Below are 21,550 nucleotides of genomic sequence, written 5' to 3'. Positions count from 1 at the left end.
GCAATTCTTTCTATTTACATTTTTAGACATTTACTTTTAATCAATGCCATAGAGCCAGTTTTGTGCTAATATGTCATTAACTCTACAACTACTAATAATAGTATGTCTCAGTAAATGTTTATATCGCACTCTATCTTATATCATTTTTATTAAAAGGACATACTGCATGGCACCCGTGAAGTATATAGCAGTAGAAAGATTGTATACTGAAGTGGTTATGGTACCTGCTTTGCACCTCTTCAGTCCTGGATTCAATCTCCAGAACTGGCATTTGCAATGATAAGTGTTGTCTATCCATAGTCAGACACAAGCAGAGGTACTATTATGTCAAATTAGATGGTTTCTAGATTAAAATGAATATTGGTATAACAATGTGTTATGTAATACAACTGAAAACACATGCACACAGGAGACTGAACACACGGGTAATTAAAAGAAATACTGATGGGGATAAAATTGTATGGGTTGGGGGTGAACAGATGATTTTAATGGAGTTAAACATTTTTGGGTCACAGTGTTCACGTTAACACCCAATAGATAAGACATTTTTCTTTCTTACAGTGGATTTAATTTTGTGGGCATTGCATATTCTCAACAATAGTCCCAAGAAGCCTGAATTCTCTCACCTGTCTGATATAGGTCTACAAATCAAATGTAAGAGCAGTTTACAAAGAAATGTTAGCCAGCAGGATGCCTTGTGTCAATATTTCTTCCAATGCTGGTCATTGAATATGTTTTTAAAATAATTGTTTAAAAGTTTCTATGTTTTGAATCATCATCCATATTTGATGGCAGATCAACATTATTTGTCCAATTTTCTAACGCCTTTATGCCAGGATGTCCAGTTTGGTCAAATTCTGTCCAGTGCTTTTTGACAAAGAGTTGTTTAGAGGCTTTTCTATTTTTAGTAACAGATGCCATATTCTAAGGAGGATTGGCATATTTGTAACAAATTGAAAAGTTCTCAAATCAAGAATGTTTTCAAATTTGGTCCAATTTTGATGCTTTTATTGTTTTAGTAATGGCAGGATTATTTGATGTTGAGTCTCTATCAGTGATATAATTTTAAAAGTGACTAATATGCTAGATTTGGTCAGGTTCTGTTAAGGGTTTTTTATTAAGTCATTTGAAGATTTGTTTATTTTTAGACATGGTGGCTATATTTGATGGGGGATTGGCATCATTTGTAAAAATTTGAAAGCCTTTATGCATAATGTTTTTTGTTAGTCCTGTCAAATTCTGTTGAGTATTTTTTTAGCTCAAGTAGTCATAGAACAGAAGAGCTTCTGGGATAGTTGATTTGTCTGTCATCTATCCATCTTCCTGTTAGCACAAGTTTATTATCCTTTTTCCTCCTAAACTTCTTGAAAGATTGCAATGAAACATTACAAAGTGTCATCACACTAGTCATCTAGCTGATCCTAAATGAAAATCGTACTGCTCAGACATCCAAAATAGTCACCACGTATCTAGATAGCCCTAAATGGTCCCAATCTGGTGTCTAATATGGCTTCCACTGTGGCCATCTAAAATTTTTTATTGTTTCTCATGAACAGAAAGTCATAAAAAAATGAAGTTTTCACCAGCTGACTTCCTATGATGTCCACTTAGTTAAAAATGAACATGATGCTGACCTTAAAGGGCCATCTTGAGACTCTTGTTATCACTACTCCTCCTGAATAGATGGTTATATCACTGAAAGGGACATCTTGAGACTCTTGTTATCACTACTCTTCTTGAATAGATGGTTATGGTAGCTCTCTACAGTTTCATATTTTGCATAGGGTTAGAATTTTAAAGAAAAAGAATTTCCCCGGCTTTCCTCACTGGTTATACTGACTATTTAAAAAAGACCTTGTACATCTTAGATATAATTCAAAGAATCTTTACTTCCATTTATTTTGGTACATGATTGATGGGTGTACTATGGGTTATAGAGTATACAGCTTGGCCTTACTCCAGATGTGCACCTTTCCAAAAAGGTGCTAGCTCCCCTTGGTCATTTTCACTTCCTGAACTTCAGAGGTAAATTGTATAAAAAAGAGCTGATAACTTTTTTTACATTTTATATATTTGGTAATTCATTCATTGCACTTTCAGAAGCTGGTATTGTCTAATCTGGCAAATTTCATTTTCCCTATTTTAATAGCTGCTATGGATAGTGTACTTTAGACTAATTCAGGCTCATTTTTTAGCACAAGGGAGCATACATTTTAGTTAGCAGTGTGTTTAAATCATGTACAATTTCCAAAAGTACAATATCCAAAGAAATATCATCCACATCACATTAATGTAGCATAGAGGTATGCCACCATTCTCTCCACTGTGCATATTTTAAATGCAAACAACTTCACCGTACATATGTCACTCTCTCAAAAACACATAATAATTGGTGAGTGCCCCCATAAAGAGAATATAGGTATTATTATTGTATGATTTAATTATGATTTTATGGCTGAACATTTAAGTTGCAAGCATCAAAACAGTCCTTTTGAATAATTCTCCTGCATCTCCCCCCACAGAATAGTGTTTATGAGTGTCAGAGTCTCTAACAAGTCCAGCCCCCACCCATGATAAAAAGTGAGCTATTTTAAGAATGCACATTACATTTTGTAAGCATAGCAACCAATGTTATGCTGAATGACAGGAACATGAAACTAGCCAGAATTATTTCTAAGATATCAACAATGAACTTTACAGTTTGAAAAGGGGTGGAACACATCAGGTTCATAAAGGTCAAAGTGTAAAATATTTGCCTATTGTTTAATATGGAAGAAGCGAATTCACTTTCACATCATTTTTTTTTTAAATTTCATTGCAAATAAATGAAACGAAACATTTTCACTATATATTTCTTTTACTTATTGCAACAGTTTTAAATTTAAGTTGACTCTATTCCTATATTCTAAGACTTTTAATTTCCCCATAATTAAGGTCACTACTCACACAAACATGCCTCATGGCAAATTATATAAACAAGAGCAAAAGAAGCATAAGTAGCTTATTTTCATGCTTAACATCAATATGAATGTACCATTTGATTCATAAGATCATACATAATTATATGAAGAAGAAAAAAATTGCATACATTTTATTTTCTTTAAGGTGGCACTCTAAAGTTTAATATTTTGCATAGGGTTAGGATTTTAAAGAAAAAGAATTTCCCCAGATTTCCTCACTGGTTATACTGGCTATTTAAAAAGGACCTTGTGTATCTTAGGTATAATTCAAAGAACCTTTAATTCCCTTTATTTTGGTATATGATTAATGGGTGTAATATGGGTTATACAGTATACAGCTTGGCCTTACTCCAGATGTGCACCTTTCAAAAAAGTGCTAGCTCCACTTGGTCATTTTCACTTCCTGAACTTCAGAGGTAAATTGCATTAAAAAAAGCCAATAACTTTTTTTTACATTTTATATATTTGGTAATTCATTCATTGCACTTTCAGAAGCTGGTATTGTCTCTTCTGGCAAAATTCATTTTCCCTACTTTAATAGCTGCTATGGATAGTTTACTTTAGACTAATTCAGGCTCATTTTTTAGCACAAGAGAGCATTCATTTTAGTTAGCAGTGTGTTTAAATCATGTACAATTTCCAAAAGTACAATATTCAAAGAAATATCATCCACATTACATTAATGTAGCATAGAGGTATGCCACCATTCTCTCCATTGTGCATGTTTTAAATGCAAACAACTTCACGTTACATATGTCTCTCTCTCAAAATTACATAATAACAAAAGTACATATATCACTGAGAGGGCCATCTTGAGACTCTTGTTATCACGACTCCTCCTGAATAGATGGTCATATCACTGAGAGGGCCACCTTGAGACTCTTGTTATCACTACTCCTCCTGAATATAGTTATATCACTGAGAGGGCCATCTTGAGACTCTTGTTATCACTACTCCTCCTGAATAGATGGTCATATCACTGTCCAGTTTGTCCTAAATGAAAATGGTGTTGATTTGATGTTCAATGTGGCTACAACAGCAGTAATTTCAAAACTATTGCTATTGCTACATCTGAACAAAATGTTATATTGACACTGGGAGTTCACACAAAGACCTTTTCTAATGTCAAGTTGATCATAAATGACCATAGATGCCACCCACACATCCAACATGACTGCCAGCCACTGCTGCCATCTTGAAAATGTTATTACTACTCTCCTGAATGGACAGTTATATTAACATGGGTTTTTTACAAGAAGACTTCTTGTATTGTCTGGTTGGTTGTTAATGAAAATGGTATTGCTCTCACTAAATATGTCCACCATAGTGGCCGTCCTGAAAATCTCATCACTATTCTTCCTAAATGAAGGATCACATATAAGCATGGGTTTTTCACTGAATGACTTATTATAGTGTCTAGTTCATCATTAAAAAAATGGTGCCAATTTGATTTCCAATATGATCACAAAAAGACTTCTTATAATGTCTTGTTAGGCTTAAGCTAAAATGGTGCAAATGTCCACTATGGCCAACATGGTGGATATTTTTTATATCTTGTTTTTGCTACTCCTCTTAAATGGAAAGTTATTTTGACATGGGTTTTTTTGTCATAAGAGTCCTTATGATGTCCAGTTGGTCTTAAATGAAAATGATGCAGATTAACTCACAATATGGCCATCATATTTCAACATAGTAGACTTCTTATTCAATTAAAGACAGAAAAATTCAGAACCTGAAAATGTGTTTTTAAAGGGGGTTTCAGTTTATTGAGGTTTGCCTTTTAAGAGGTGCTAGTGTCAGAAACATACCAATAATGAAAGTGGCAGTCTTATTCTATCTAATGACTGGTTAAATAAAGAAGTTAAGAAAAGAGTAGAAGGCAGTCTGTTTTTACCTTACAACACTGAATAAATATAGGGGCAAGTCAAGAAAGGGATAGAAGGCAGTCTGGTTTTACCCTCTGACACTGAATAAATATAGAGGCAAGTTATAAAAGGCTTAGGGGATGGTCTGGTTTTACCATATGACACTGGATGAATAAAATGACAAGGGCATACAAAGAGACAGGACAAAGAGAATGTCAACATTGCAGTCACATTTATTTCAAATAGCTATTGCACTATGGAAAACAAATGGTTAAGCACACATACTGGCATTTTATCAATACAAAAACAGTGCCACACAACCAGATGATAATGAAGTGATTGATATTTCAGCCTGTAGAAATTAGCATTTCATCCATTAACTTATAACAACTGAATAGTCATGAATCTGAATCTAATTATACTTTAAATAAATTCTGATGATGGGCTGTAATGAAAATCTATACATGTTATATAACAATTTCACACCATTCTTCTTATCTTTGATTTGAATGTTATATTTATAGGCAGTATATCTTTGCCTACATTGTAGAATATAACGGAAACTGTAAATGTTAACTGTACAATGATGTTATCTGATTTTACAATCTTTTATTCATATTGAACAGCATGCTGTATTACATTAAATGAAACACAGTCAAACTTACCAGTGTGTCTGACCTTTTCACATAATACTTACTGCTGGTTTATACTTGTGCATAGTTTTGACTGTGGCACCCTTAAACCACCTACTCTCATCTTAAAAATGCATCACATTAGCTTATTCTTACATTACAATAAACCATTCATCAATACTAAAAGAAGTTAGGAAATTTGAAGTCTTCATGTAATCAACTGTATGTCATGCATGTTTATAGTTTTCACATGTCCCTTGTTCTGGCCCAAATATTTAACAAAATTTTTCATAATTAGAGTCAAATGAAACTCTACCTCTGATTGCTCAGAGTAATTTGATGTAAGATAATCAAATATCACTCTGATTGGTCAGTGTGATTTAATGTAAGCCAATCAAATATTGGAATTTGTTTGGTGGGGATGGAACATTAGAGTTTCCAGATTCCAAAAAGTAGTTATGAAATTGAATATGAACAATATTGTTCATATTCAAATTAGTACACATGAATGGCCATAATAATAAAAAAAAAATAGATCTCACACAATATTCTCTCAAATCTCACAATCTGCTACTCTGTTTAGAGATAATGCATTAAGTCACTGATACTGTATTATGATGTACTGAAGATATTTGATAAACGTTTTAGTGATGCTGTAGGTTTAATACCATTTCTTAGTACATGATAGGCCATACATGACAGCCAGTATAACTGATAAGGAAGAACCCACCAAAGAACCACAAACACATGGAAAGCTGTTGACAAGCTTTCTCACATACCCACACTGGCCTATCCTGAACTTTGAACCCATGCAGACAAACATGAGATGTCAGTGATCTGTAAATGTGAGTTCTTTGTACCACTCTGCCATAATTTCTAGTGAAATATCATGCCATGATATTATATTAGATAACTACATCTTATTTTGACATCACAATATGATAAAAAAGTTCAAGTGTATTACTGGTGTAAACCCTTGCAACTTTCCTGTAATTTATTTTAGCGAAACTTCACTACAGCTTGCAGAATACATATTATTAAACTTCTTCATAGATTTTATAACAACTGACTATATAAGCTAAATCCTCTACAACATTACATGTAACTAAACTACTTGCTAATAAAATCTGACAAAAAAACAAATTTAGAGTAGGTGAGAACAAAAATGATTAAATTCTTAAGACATTTATATTTTACTCTAATCGTATGAGACATTTTGTTATCTATGTGTCAATATTATTGTTTTGATATGGAATAACCGACAGCTATACATATCATTTCAACATGAAGATCACTAATTTGCCCTTTTTTTCTGTTTTGAAATTTATTTCAGTTGGATTATTTTTTTCTCCAATATTTCTTCTGAAATCGATGATGTTGCATGGCACACATGATACCTATCTGTAACAAATAAACACAAACTTTTACATTCATTTATCCAAATGTAAATATCATGCGCATGTACATGAACAAATAAAAACAATGTCTGGGATTTATCATTAAGACAATGGAAATACCTTGCACATTTTCTAACTTAAGTGGAAATTCTAAATTTCAAAATTCACTCCTCCAAATTTTAGGTTAGAGACCCGTTGTACAGGTATATATTAAGTGGACAACTCAGTTCTTTCCCCCATAATGTGCATGAATAAGACAATAGTAGCATATAGATATATGCATACATCTATATATCTGCAGAACATCTTATGAAATGTACAGCACTCCCTCATCATAAAACCCTGTTCATTATAACGTAGTTTCTTGTACAACAGTCATGAATCCAATTTTATAATAGTGAAATTATCTACAGAATGTACTTATTCAGAGGTAAAATAATCTGTGACTCCTACGGACAGCATTATAATGAGAGAGATATAATGTGATGTATGTTAAAAGACTTTTAAAAAATTTAAACACAAAAATTTAAGACAAAATGATATTCTTCTTAACAAAGTCACAGCAAATGCAAACATTGTCATTGCAAAAATGGTGTATTTGTTCTACTAGCCTCTAACACAACAACTGATAACAGGTACAAAGATCGTACATCTGTGTTTAAGTTCATAAAATAGCTCACAATAAATGCTTTAAAAACAGTGTTGTCTTCAAACATAATACATGCTTTTATTAATAAATACTTCGCACAACTTGATAAAATTACAATGATAAGGCAAGAGTATTTTATATACACTACTAATTCTACACGGTAAAGAAAAAAAGATTTAATAAAAAGAAATTAATGGTTCACTAGCATCTAACACATATTCTTGACTCAAAATCAATGAGGTATAGATATATTTAAGCAAAGATGGGAGAAAAGAATATGAAAATATCACATTGGTATGCCTATGCTGGTGCTGTATTTGATGTAATACCTGCACGTTTTATTAAGTACACACCATACTACTGATAAAAAAGCCACATAAAAAAACATTAGCCATCTCTTAAGTACATGTGCGTCAGTACATGTACCATATGTACTTGCTTATAAGTCAGGTCCAATTTCAAAAAACATGGACCCTAATCTGCGATCACATACTGCACTGGCAGAACAGGGGATATTTTGTTTGTTTTACTGATTACCTTTAAAACAACATCACAGACCCAGATCTGACAGTGCATCATGCGCCAGCAGACCTGGGTCTATGCAGACTGTAGTTGTGTCCAACATATAAGTGTGTATATATGGTATACCTCATGGGAAGGAAGCAAAATCCACCTTGAACATCAAGCAGTGTGGCTAGCAAAGAAAAAGGTAGATAACTTTTCTAATAGTACATACAAACATGATAATTTTGTAAGCATGCAATGCAGGTACTGTGTAAAATATGATGTGCAGGTACTGCACCCACACAGCATTGATGAGATACAAGCTAGGAGATCACTGCCATCAAACATGGAGAATCAGCATGGTGACCAAACCTGAAAGAAAAAAAGTACAAAATATTCAATCTGAAAAAGGTACACCACAAACAACATTGCAATCAGTGAAGATTCATGCCGCTTATTCTCAAACCTCTCTCACCCAGAAACTCATGTTCAATCTGAAAGTGAAAATTTTCACAATCAAAATGTTCTTATATTCGACTTTTATAATGTCAGCATACATACACAGGAACTATAATATTTAGAAACAAATTTAATCAACCAAAACATAAAGGTCTACTACGTGAGTGTACAAGATTTGTTCACAAAGCAGTTCCTAATATACTATTGGGCATGTGAGTGCAATACACCACTCCCTCGATAACTCGTGCACATCGGGGTCCAGAAACATCGACAGCACTATAAGTGAGGTGCAAGTTATTGAGGGACCTATAAAATAAGCCCAAAACCAATAAAGTGATCGACGACATCAAGGAAAAAAAAAGGTGGGGGGTAGGCAGATTATAGTGTTGAATACTCACCTTATAATTGTGCTGAGATTAACTGTGAATAAATATCTCTTCATAATGGTGTACTTTGTTTATTATTTCCTCATAGAGCAATATTAATTTCAGGATAAATTACAGTATATTGAGGCGATCATTGAAAACATTATTCCACATGGTTTCCGTTCACTTAACATGTGTACCACTTCACACACTGTGTACTACGTCACTAATTTTTATGTTGAATTGGATTCATTCTAGTTTTATTGTTTGATCCAAATTAGACATTTTTTTATATATAAAAGATCAACTCTTTTCGAGAAACAGTGTCAATTGAATGATAGATAGATAGATTTGATTGCGATAGAAGTAAAATGTAAAACAAAAAACAAAGGTTAATCAGTACTAACATATTTAATGGGTCTACAAATTAAAACAACATAAATTAGAACCAGTTAATACTTGCCGTTTGTGCCAGGCTTGACAAATATCAATTCACTTTTTGAAAAAATCAGTTTATTTTTTTTGTGTGTTACTCCTTGGTTTGTTTGCTGTTGAGCAAAATCCCTCAGATTTCTCAACTGCATGAGCTTTACGTAGTCAACATTTTGGGTTTCCAGCCACCTTATGGCAATATCAAAAGATTTGACTGCTTCCTGTGCAGAGGGGGAAGGTGGTGCGACATCTGCATCTCTTTCAACTCTTGTGGTACTCCAGTTAGAATTGTCTTCTGCAAATTTGTTTGTTATAGAATTAATTATTGTTTCATCTGACATGTATTTAGCTGTGGGGCAATCATTGTCAGCACAATTCCATTCCTCCATATCATCAAGAGAAACGTCCATCTCAGGACCATGAGTCTGTATGAATTTCTCCCAAACAGCCTCGGCATTAATGACATCAGTTTCACTGAAACCTTCAAAGTCACTATCATCGTCGCTGTCTATGTTACTGTTTTGCTTCACATCAATGGCAGCTCCAAGACCCTTAATCCAGCACCCCAGGTCTCTTGTAATCGATTTTTTTAATACAACAAACACTTCCAAGTTGTTGATCAAAACAAAGCCGGCATGTAATTAGGTTCTCATAGAAGTACTCACGAGTTTCGATGTGACAGTCGATTGACTCTTTTCATGTTTTCAATGAATAGAATATGTTACGATTATAATGTTTACACTGAAACGGAATTAAAGGATTAGAATGTGACTTTCACACAGGAAGACGTTTAATTGGTGTTTATTTCATTCTCTGTTGCCACCTGTTAGCATTTACCAGAAGTTTTCATTGATCGCTATTTCACCAGACTGTTTATTTACAGTATACTGACAACTGTTTATCATAAAAACTTACATAATATATGATACCTTTAAACAGAGGTCTCGCTAGGATTTTAAAACTGGGTCTTTCTGCCTCTGAATTCAAACACTAAATATCAGTACATTTTCTCACCCAGCCACCAGTCAAAGCCTTTGAACTAGCTGCCTAGCTATTGCATCATGTTCTTTTTTTATGTACTCTTATAAAATGGCAACATGTATGTACATCAAGGAGTCTTTCAGTCACTGAATTAGTCATTGTAAATATCAGCACAGCTAACTGATCAACACATTTTCCCACAAAGCAGGTGGCTGAAACAGGACTGGCAAATCTTTGAATTTTCCCGCGCACCTATTATATGCATACGAAGGACTCCCACCTGAGTGATTTTCTGCATCCCAGATCAAAAATTGGCATCCAAATATGCGTAATTAAGCGTTTTCGAGGTCTCTGAAATTAATTCTTATTTAGAACTCGCAAATTTCAAAACATGGATTCTATTTTTACGGGCATTAATCACCATTTTCGATGATAAAACGAGCAATGTATCAAGGTTTAATTTACCAATTCTTATCGTAATTTTTTCACGTTCAGCATATTTTAAAGATATTTTAAATACATTTTCTCTGGAAAAAATTGGGAGCCAAGATGGAGTTATCCAGGCGCGAGTTATCGAGGGAGCGGTGTATCGTGAAATATTGCACAATTATGACAATGTACAGTTAATGGCGACAAAAATGAGCATATAATAAACTGACTTTGAATATGTCCTTATTGTTTTTACAGCATGGCCTTGCCTCAGATGATGCCATGATGTATGAGGTGTTATTCTATGCATTGCATACAGAAGAATCATAATGTGGGTATACTGATGTCAGACTAGTTATGGGATAAATAAACTATGGTGTATAGATGTTAAGATTGTATTTATCATGTGTCATAAAATATTGATTATTATTTCAATGGAGAGTAGCGTAGATGTACAATTCTATTTAATAGATGTAATAAAATACTGATTATTTGATAAAACTGCAGAATAATAAATTGACTTTGAATACGTTCGTATCCTTTTGACAGTGACAGTGACCCAAGCAGTGTGATGTTCATCTTTGTGTAAAACAAAACTGCTTTTATGAATCTGACCAAGAGCAAGGTAAGAACTGGTATAACATAACGACCAAGCATATTGAGAGACTTGGTCAATTCTATAGATTTGGTAAGATTGGCACCATTTTCATTCAGAGACCAAACAAATCATTACTTTCAAGATGGCTGCCATGGTGGCCTTACTGGATATCAGATCAGCATCATTTTCATTTAGAACCAAATTTACATCATAAAAAGGCTATTGGTGACAGCCCAATGACGAAATGATTTTCCATCATTGCGGAATAGCAATAAGATTCTGAAGATGGTGGCTATATTGGATATCAGATCGACATAAGTTTTATTCAGAAATAACTAAACACCATAAGAAGTATTCTAGTGAAAACTCCAAATTGAAATGATTTTCATTTCAGCAACAGCAAGATTTTCAAGATGGCTGCTTGGTGGTCATAGCACATATTAAAACAGAGCCATTTTCAATTTTATTTATGACCAACTAGACATCATATCAAGTCTTGTAGTAAAACCCCATGCAGATATGACCATCCATTCAAAACAAGTAATCACAACAAGAATTTCATGAGGGATACTGTGGCAGCCATATTGGATGCAGAAGCAAAACCATTTTCATGTACTAAACATCATGAGGAGTCTTCTGGTAAAAACTCATGTTGATATGCCTTTTCACTAAGGATGAGTGGGGAAAACAAAATTTTCAAGATGACTGCCATAATGGCCATACTGGCACCATTTTCTTTTAGCAACAACTAGAAATCATAAGCAGTCATTGAGTGAAAACTCCATGCTGATAGGATCATCCCTTCTGGTGCATGTGTGATTTTAAAAAAATTCAAGATTGCTGCTGTGGTACCATATTGGAAGTGATACCTGTATGGCATTTTATGAGAATATATATATATATATATATATATATATATATATATATATATATATATATATATATATATATATATATATATTTATATATATATATTTATATATATATATATATTAAAAAATTAATCTGTCTATGTCAGATAATACACAGAAAAATTATTTAATGTAATAGAAGATCAGAAAAATATCCATGCTTTATTCCTCTGAGCACTTTCGCATCATCTTTATGGAATGCTCTTCAGGTGAATACATCATTTCTTTACATTTTATGTATGTAAAGAAAGTATGTATTCACCTGAAGGGTATCCATAAAGATGATGTAAAAGTGCTTGGAGAAATAAAGAATGGATATTTTTCTGTTCTTCTGTCACATTAACTAAAATATATATATATATATATATATATATATAACGTACCAAGTACATAGGCTGCAATTAGCTTCTGATTGATGGTAAGATGAAGGTAGTCTGGGAATCTAGATCCAGTATCACCTTGTAAAGGCAACATTAATGCAATGATGCATGATATGGCAGTGAAAATGACTAGCATTCCTGGTCCATGTGTTCCAGTGGCTGCACCTGGAGTAAAGACAAAGTAAACATTTAACTTTAATTATAGACCGTGCTCAGGAATAGCTAAAAAAAACCCAACCCTCTAGCTAGTTAGATCAGCCAAAGATGCAAAAAAAAAGAAAAATACTGGATACTATCAATCAATCTGATTTCTACACGTGTTACAGGGCTAAAATGATTTTAAAGTTTTTAAAAAATACATAAATGTTATCAGCAACTCAGAAGAACAATTAGCCTTGACTGTTACATATTTGAACAATTTAAGGGACAGTGGTAATATGTTAAAATCTGGTGGCCAAATCCTACTATACAAGTCATGATGATGACAGTGAGCTTTAATGACCTTGGAACAATCATGATGACAGTGAGCTTTAATGGCCTTGGAACAATCATGATGATGACAGTGAGCTTTAATGGTCCTGGAACAATCATGACAATGACAGTGAGCTTTAATGGCCCTGGAACAATCATGATGATGACAGTGAGCTTTAATGGCCTTGGAACAATCATGATGATGACAGTGAGCTTTAATGGCCTTGGAACAATCATGATGATGACAGTGAGCTTTAATGGCCTTGGAACAATCATGATGATGACAGTGAGCTTTAATGGCCTTGGAACAATCATGATGATGACAGTGAGCTTTAATGGCCTTGGAACAATCATGATGATGACAGTGAGCTTTAATGGCCTTGGAACAATCATGATGATGACAGTGAGCTTTAATGGCCTTGGAACAATCATGATGATGACAGTGAGCTTTAATGGCCTTGGAACAATCACGATGATGACAGTGAGCTTTAATGGCCTTGGAACAATGATGATGATGACAGTAAGCTTTAATGACCTTGGAACAATGATGATGATGAAAGTGAGCTTTAATGACCTTGGAACAATCATGATGATGACAGTGAGCTTTAATGACCTTGGAACAATCATGATGATGACAGTGAGCTTTAATGATTATGCTGTTTTTAACCAATCTCAAGATATTTTCTGAGTACATTTACAAAACTCTGTTCTATTCCATTTTATGGTATTTCTTTCAAACCTCATCTTTAACTGAATAGAAAGTCATTACTGAATAATGTAATATACTGCCAACTGGAAAATGATTTGTGTAATATACTGGTTATAGATCAATTGCTTGGCAGGTTCTGATCATATGGCACATTAAACAGGGTTGAAAGGAAGAATATAAACTGTCAGATAATGATTATCATGTTCCTTTTAATAATCATAAACAAATACCAATATCCTCCTAAATTCATATAATTTGAAATATATGTTGCAGGGCTTTTCGTTCATCTAGCTCTCAATAGAGAACTGATTAAACTTTCATGATAGTTTGAGAAAAAATACTGATTAACCAATTATTTGTTATGAGAATGTTCTATTCAAAATGATGTCCTGTTTGAAGTACTACACAGAAGATGTTAAGCTATTTCAAGGGAGGTAACCACTCAGAGTCTAATTATTTCCTCCAGGGATAAGAATCCCTTTGGTGGCGCTCTACAGTTTCATATTTTGATAGGGTTAGGATGTTAAAGAAAAAGAATTTCCCTGGCTTTCCTCACTGGTTATACTGGCTATTTAAAAAAGACCTTGTATATCTTTGGTATAATTCAAAGAACCTTTAATTGCCTTTATTTTGGTGTATAATTGATGGGTGTAATATGTGTTATAGAGTATACAGCTTGGCCTTATTCCAGATGTGCACCTTTCAAAAAAGTGCTAGCTCCACTTGGTCGTTTTCACTTCCTGAACTTCAGAGGTAACTTGTATAAAAAAGAGCCGATAACTTTTTGTACATTTAATATATTTGGTAATTAATTCATTGCACTTTCAGAAGCTGGTATTGTCTAGTCTGGCAAAATTCATTTTCCCTATTTTAATAGCTGCTATTGATAGTTTACTTTAGACTAATTCAAGCTGATATTTTAGCACAAGGGAGCAGTCATTTTAGTTAGCAGTGTGTTTAAATCATGTATAATATCCAAAAGTACAATATCCAAAGAAATATCATCCACATTACATTAATGTAGCATAGAGGTATGCCAATATTCTCTCCATTGTGCATGTTTTAAATGCAAACAACTTCACCTTACATACGTCACTCTCTCAAAAGTACATAATAACTGGTGAGCGCCCCCTTTACAAGCTGGAATTTTTCAAGGCCAAAAAGAGCTAACTTCAATATGTTCTATTATTAGAAACAAAAACAATTTATAGTACAGAAGAGTGTACAGTATGCCATCAGCATGATGGGATCTCCAAGTCAAATATTTCTCAATGCAGCAAATTTTAGCATATCTGTGACATTACATTTTCACATTTTGCAACATATATACTGTAGTAAATGACATTTTAAAATATTTTATGATTTATAGTACCTGTTGGAGTATTTGTGGCTGAGCCAGATGCTTCAACTCTCCTGGGACCTGATGGGAGGGAATGAAATTGATCCTCTGGGAAAGGGGAACTTTCTTTTCTTTTGGTGGGCAAGAGAACAGATGTAATATCTTTCTTCCCTGTAAAGTTGGAAAGAATGAAATGAATCAGGCAACAGAGCCAAACTGATTAAAACCTGATGAATGTTCCTTAAGTGAAGTTCATCAACAAAATATTGGCATTTCCAATACTATGGAAATATGATTTTTTTTTCCAAGAAGCATAAAACTATATACTAAATATACTTATTAATTTAACTGGTGTTAAATTTTTTGAGTAGTAAAAAGAATGATACCTGAGTGCCAGAAATTATGTTGCAGACATTCCAGGATGTGAGCCACTATATGCTAGAAATTTTTAACCAATTCCACCTCCTGTTTTTTTTTACAAACTATGTCACTAAGAGCATGACATAAAATTAGAGAAATAACTTACAATAGAACATCTGTAAAAACAATATTGCCACAGCTTTAAGATTATACTCAATGGAAGCTACTGGCAAGCATTCTCACATACCCACATTGGCAAAGCCAAGATTTGAACCTGTTCAGCCACCTAGCCCATCCCAAAGATGTACAATCATAATTCCACAAGTTACTTACCTGTCTGAAAACAGCTAGTGATACTTTGCATTACTATCCCTGCTGTGTGACTACCCAAACTTATTTGCATAGGTAAAGTAAACAAAGTGGAACAACCTAATTCATTTTGAAGTTACAGTAGGTGAGACACATTGAAAAAAAACAAAAGTTATTGTACCTCACTGCCTTACTATACTAAAGATTACTGACTAGTTCATGATCAGTGGCAATGTTTCTGGCAACATATCTCTGAAGTTGGATCCAACTCAATGAATAAATTACAAACTTGATTAATTCAGTAGATGGAATTGTAAAGTTATGAGCAATATGGAAGTGCGATTCATTTTTAAAAGAAATAATGTCAAAACACAGCTGTATTTCAGGAAAGGATGCACCATCTGCAAAGCCAAGCAAAAGTAAATTTCAGAACTCTTCATTGACTGAGTTTGACTTTGTGAAGCACAGTAGCATGGAGGAGCACTTTAAACTTTGCATATACTGCATTATTGACATAGCATTTCAAGTGTCAACATTAGCCATTCTGGAGTAGTGGTATATGACATGTAACAACTGTCGACATTAGCCATTCTGGAGTAGTGGTATATGACATGTAACAACTGTCGACATTAGCCATTCTGGAGTAGTGGTATATGACATGTAACAACTGCCAACATTAGCCATTCTGGAGTAGTGGTATATGACATGTAACAACTGTCAACATTAGCCATTCTGGAGTAGTGGTATATGACATGTAACAACTGTCGACATTAGCCATTCTGGAGTAGTGGTATATGACATGTAACAACTGTCGACATTAGCCATTTTGGAGTAGTGGTATATGACATGTAACAACTGTCAACATTAGCCATTCTGGAGTAGTGGTATATGACATGTAACAACTGCCAACATTAGCCATTCTGGAGTAGTGGTATATGACATGTAACAACTGCCAACATTAGCCATTCTGGAGTAGTGGTATATGACATGTAACAACTGTCGACATTAGCCATTCTGGAGTAGTGGTATATGACATGTAACAACTGTCGACATTAGCCATTCTGGAGTAGTGGTATATGACATGTAACAACTGTCAACATTAGCCATTCTGGAGTAGTGGTATATGACATGTAACAACTGTCAACATTAGCCATTCTGGAGTAGTGGTATATGACATGTAACAACTGTCAACATTAGCCATTCTGGAGTAGTGGTATATGACATGTAACAACTGTCAACATTAGCCATTCTGGAGTAGTGGTACATGACATGTAACAAGTGTCAACATTAGCCATTTTGGAATGTATAACATGTAACAACTGTCAACATTAGCCATTCTGGAGTAGTGGTATATGACATGTAACAACTGCCAACATTAGCCATTCTGGAGTAGTGGTATATGACATGTAACAACTGTCGACATTAGCCATTTTGGAATGTATAACATGTAACAACTGTCAACATTAGCCATTCTGGAGTGTATGACATGAAACAACTGTCAACATTAGCCATTCTGGAATGTATGACATGTAAAATCTGTTGACATTCTAACCTGCATTGAGGCAATGCATGACTAAAAGAACTCAGTCCCAAAAGTATAAATAAAGAAGTGTTCTTCTGCTATATAACACCATGTAGCCAATAATGAGTGAAAAGAAGAACTCTAAAGACACTGCCACATGCTACATAATACCATGCAGTCTCTAATGAGCCAAACATTAACTCTAAATACACTGCTACATAATACCATGCAATCTCTAATGAGCCAAAAAATGAACTCTAAAGACACAGCCACATAATTCCATGCAGTCTCTAATTAGCCAAACAATTAACTCTAAAGACACTGCTTCATAATAACATGCAGTCTCTAATGGGTGAAACACCGAACTCTAATGACAGATATATCAACATCAAATCATCTAATGAACTACTGAGAGCAGCAAAGCCTTCAACAAGAAGTTAATATTGTATTGCACTTTCTATCTGAATTTAAAGATATAAACGTAGCCTATTTTTCAAGAGTGTGTGTGTGTGTGTGTGTGTGTGTTTGTAGTGATGGTATATGACTGCTAAGTCTACCAGCTATTTTGTGTCTGGAAGTGTATTAAATGCTTCAGTCAAACTATTTTTATTTTCTTTTATTCAAATTTGAATTTCCACTCATTTTCTAAGGGCTTATCCAATAACTTGTTCTCAGTTGTTTTGTTTTCGGTTGTGCTGTGACATGCAATGCCCCCCACCCCCAATTAGGACCACAAAACATACTTTCAGAGTCAAAAGAAACCCCAAATGAATGGAACGTTGGAAGCTATGAATAGTGACAGTGTCAACCTACCACACAAACTAGTCCTCTGGTTAAGCTTAAACCTGTCTGTTTCAATAATCAGACAACACCCCAGGTGACCAGTGGATCTAAAGCACTTGCCTGTACTGATCACTGACATCTCACCTCTGTCCATGTGGGTCCAAGTCTCAAACTCTGTCAATATGGGTATGTGAAAAGACTTGCCTGTAGCTTCCAACAGATTAGTGGTTCTTACCAGGGGGTTTCCCTGGGTTCCTCTTCCACCAGTTACACTGGCTACCATGTATCGTATGGATCTGAAACTCAAATCAACCCAGGCAGACTAGTACACTTGCCCGAGTGCCACATCACCAAAATCTTTTCATACAGCAAAAGCAACTCATATAAAAGGTAGGCAGTTAAAATAATGGAAACATGAAGTAAATCATGTAACACATAAAATTTTATTATCAAAAATGGCTGGCTGTGAAGAAAAAGTCTGCATAATTAATTTTTCGCAAATGGCAGGTGTCATTGTGGGTCACAGGAAATAACCCATAGGCTGCGTGTTTGAGACCCCTGATGTATATCTTATTATGTGCTAAAAGCGGTGTTAAATCCACAACATAAAAAATAATAAACAGACATATAGGTACCAACTGTTGCAAAGTATGGGACCTTTAGGGAATACCTGAATAAATGGGACATTAATGTACAGTAAAGCAGTACAAAACTGTTTTGATAAGAATGCATACAACAAACTAGCTTGCCATTATAAACAGCAACTGTGAAGGAATAATAAAGTTAGAAGTAATCTGGCAATCAGAAGACAGGTACACACCTTGTACATATTTATATAGCCTTGTACAGTTAGGTACATACCTTGTACATATTTATATAGCCTTCAGAACTGTAAAACATTGCTAGAAACCATAACTCTCTTTCACGTTGATGTTTATTAGAAGATGCAGGATCCATAGCCAATGGACTGATTCCATATAAAATTGTTTGCTGTGTCAATTTTAGGTGTGTACAGAGACACACTCAGCAAAAGGAAATTGCTAATGGTTCAAGGTCTGGAAAGTCTGGTTAGCCAAGAAGAAAAGTTTACAATCTGTTAAAGAATCAAGTGGAATAAATTCTGACTAAATTCTTCGATCAAGCATGACTTTGAATTAAAAAAAATACCTTGTACCACCTGCTGAAACAAAAATGTAATAGAGTCATGGGCTATTTCTTAATTGAATCAGGGAATTATAAGAAACCCACAGTATCAAGAGATTTAAACGTTTAAATTATCTGCAAATATTACAATGAATATTTTAATATTTAAAACCAGTAAATACAATATTAATATAGACTGATTTAATTGATGAATTACCTGTAATTCTTAATGATAATTAATCCAGCATGTGAAAGAGGAAAATGTATTAGGACTATGTTTAATAACTAATTAATATAGCATACTGCTTCAAGCAGAATTTTATATTTATTCTTTTTAAATCTTAAGTTACCATGAAGGAATGTTATTTCTTTATGTAAACTGTGTCCCAGGTTAAAAGTATCTTATCTTCCATTAACTTTATATGTATTTATTTTTTTTAAAAACTTTTATATAGAAATAAAATTAAGATTACACAGGTGGAACAATGTCTTGCTCCAAAAAGTATATACATATAATTTAATGAGTTATGAGACTTGGAAATATATTTATAATTATTTAATACTAATGTTACCATTTTGCATGTAATACTTCATACTTTGTATTTTTGTGTAAAAATAATAATGTTACCATCTTGCATGTAATACTCTCATAATCTGTATGATTGTTTAATACTAATTTTACCATCTTGTGTATCATACTTTCATATTCTGTGTTTGTCTAAAAATATTAATGTTACCATTTTGCATGTCATAATATCATACTCTGTATGATTGTTTAATACCAATGTTACCATCTTGCATGTAATACTTTCATGCCCTGTATGATTGTTTAATACCAATGTTACCATCTTGCATGTAATACTTTCATGCCCTGTATGATTGTTTAATACCATTGTTACCATCTTGCATGTAATACTTGCATGCTCTGTATGATTGTTTATTAACAATATTACCATCTTGCATGTAATACTTTCATGCCCTGCATGATTGTTTATTAACAATATTACCATCCTGCATGTAATACTTTCATGCCCTGCATGATTGTTTAATACCAATGTTACCATCTTGCATGTAATATTTTCATGCTCTGTATGATTGTTAAATGCCAATGTTACCATCTTGCATGTAATACTTTCATGCTCTGTATGATTGTTTATTAACAATATTACCATCTTGCATGCAGTACTTTCATATTATGTATAAGAAACTTTAGTGCATAAAAGGTCAAATTTATTATTTGACTGAAAAAAATAAAGGCAGTGGGGGTGGTATGTTACTTGATTACAAAGTTTGTCAAGATAAAGGCAAATGTTTTATGTACTTATCTCCATTATTCTGTAACATCAAACAAGATCTGAACATAGTTTTACTGTGCAGACATTACTTGACATTAAAGGTAATAAGAAAGTGGCTATCAAAACTTTAAGCTGATGGAGAAAACACAAAAATGCAGATCCTAATCTCATACATACAGTATAACTTGTCATAAGAAAAAATCTGTTAAAAGAAAGACTGAGCATGCAGGTCAAACCCACAATATAGGTTTTAAGGAATGCTATAGGAAAGTGTTGAAACTGCAGTTGGAAAAGTGGTATGTCTCACTTCACACTAACATGAGATTGATAAACAACTAACAAAAATGGCATGAAATTGTTTATAAATACAGCAGTGAAACTGAATGAACTGTCCTGAACGTGTGCATGAATATGTATGTATGTATGTACATATATATATATATATATATATATATATATATATATATATATATATATATATATATATATATATATATATATATATGTATGTATGTATGTATGCATGTATGTATATATATATATATATATATATATATATATATATATATATATATATATATATATATATATATATATATATACACACAAACTTTAAGCTACTATCTTCATAAAATAAAACTTTAATGTAAACTTTAACCTCAATCTTATTTCTAGAATTTGTACAACAAAGTAATATAAAAAAATCAGGAACAAAATAAATTAATAAACAAATGTCCCTCTAAAGACCGATTGCTCTACAGTCTGAAAGGAACTTCCAAGAACTGTATATAAGACCATTTCTTATTTCAAACTCCTTTGTATTGAAACCATCATTGATGTTTCTGAGTGACAAGATTTTCAAATTAGATACTGTGACAGCCATATCTGTTGCAATGATAGCACCATTTTTATGTAGGACAAACAAAACACAATTAGAAGACTTTTGGTAAAATGCCCCATGAAATATGACCATTCACTGAGGAGAATTAGTGACATAATTTTCAATAGGTTCATTGTGGCAGCCATATTGGATAGCTGCAAAGCACCTTTTTCATTT

At 33.5% G+C, this 21,550-nt stretch overlaps 1 protein-coding gene across 1 annotated transcript in view; it reads right to left on the bottom strand.

Moving 5' to 3' along the window:
- Positions 1 to 5,040: 5,040 nt before the first annotated feature.
- The window catches only part of LOC149799961 (motile sperm domain-containing protein 1-like), a 33,194-nt gene continuing 16,684 nt past the window's right edge, over positions 5,041 to 21,550 (bottom strand). The window contains exons 5-7 of the mRNA XM_089959462.1: positions 15,115 to 15,252; positions 12,566 to 12,727; positions 5,041 to 8,379 (exon numbers count right to left, since the gene is read on the bottom strand). Of these exons, the coding sequence (XP_089815588.1) occupies positions 8,348 to 8,379; positions 12,566 to 12,727; positions 15,115 to 15,252 (332 nt within the window). The 3' untranslated portion in view covers positions 5,041 to 8,347. The remainder of the gene's footprint in view (positions 8,380 to 12,565; positions 12,728 to 15,114; positions 15,253 to 21,550) is intronic.

This window comes from Sinohyriopsis cumingii, chromosome 5, assembly GCF_028554795.1.
Source record: "Sinohyriopsis cumingii isolate HCF-2022 chromosome 5, ASM2855479v2, whole genome shotgun sequence".
NCBI classification, from domain to species: domain Eukaryota; kingdom Metazoa; phylum Mollusca; class Bivalvia; order Unionida; family Unionidae; genus Sinohyriopsis; species Sinohyriopsis cumingii.
This window is presented reverse-complemented; position numbering and strand designations above follow the sequence as displayed.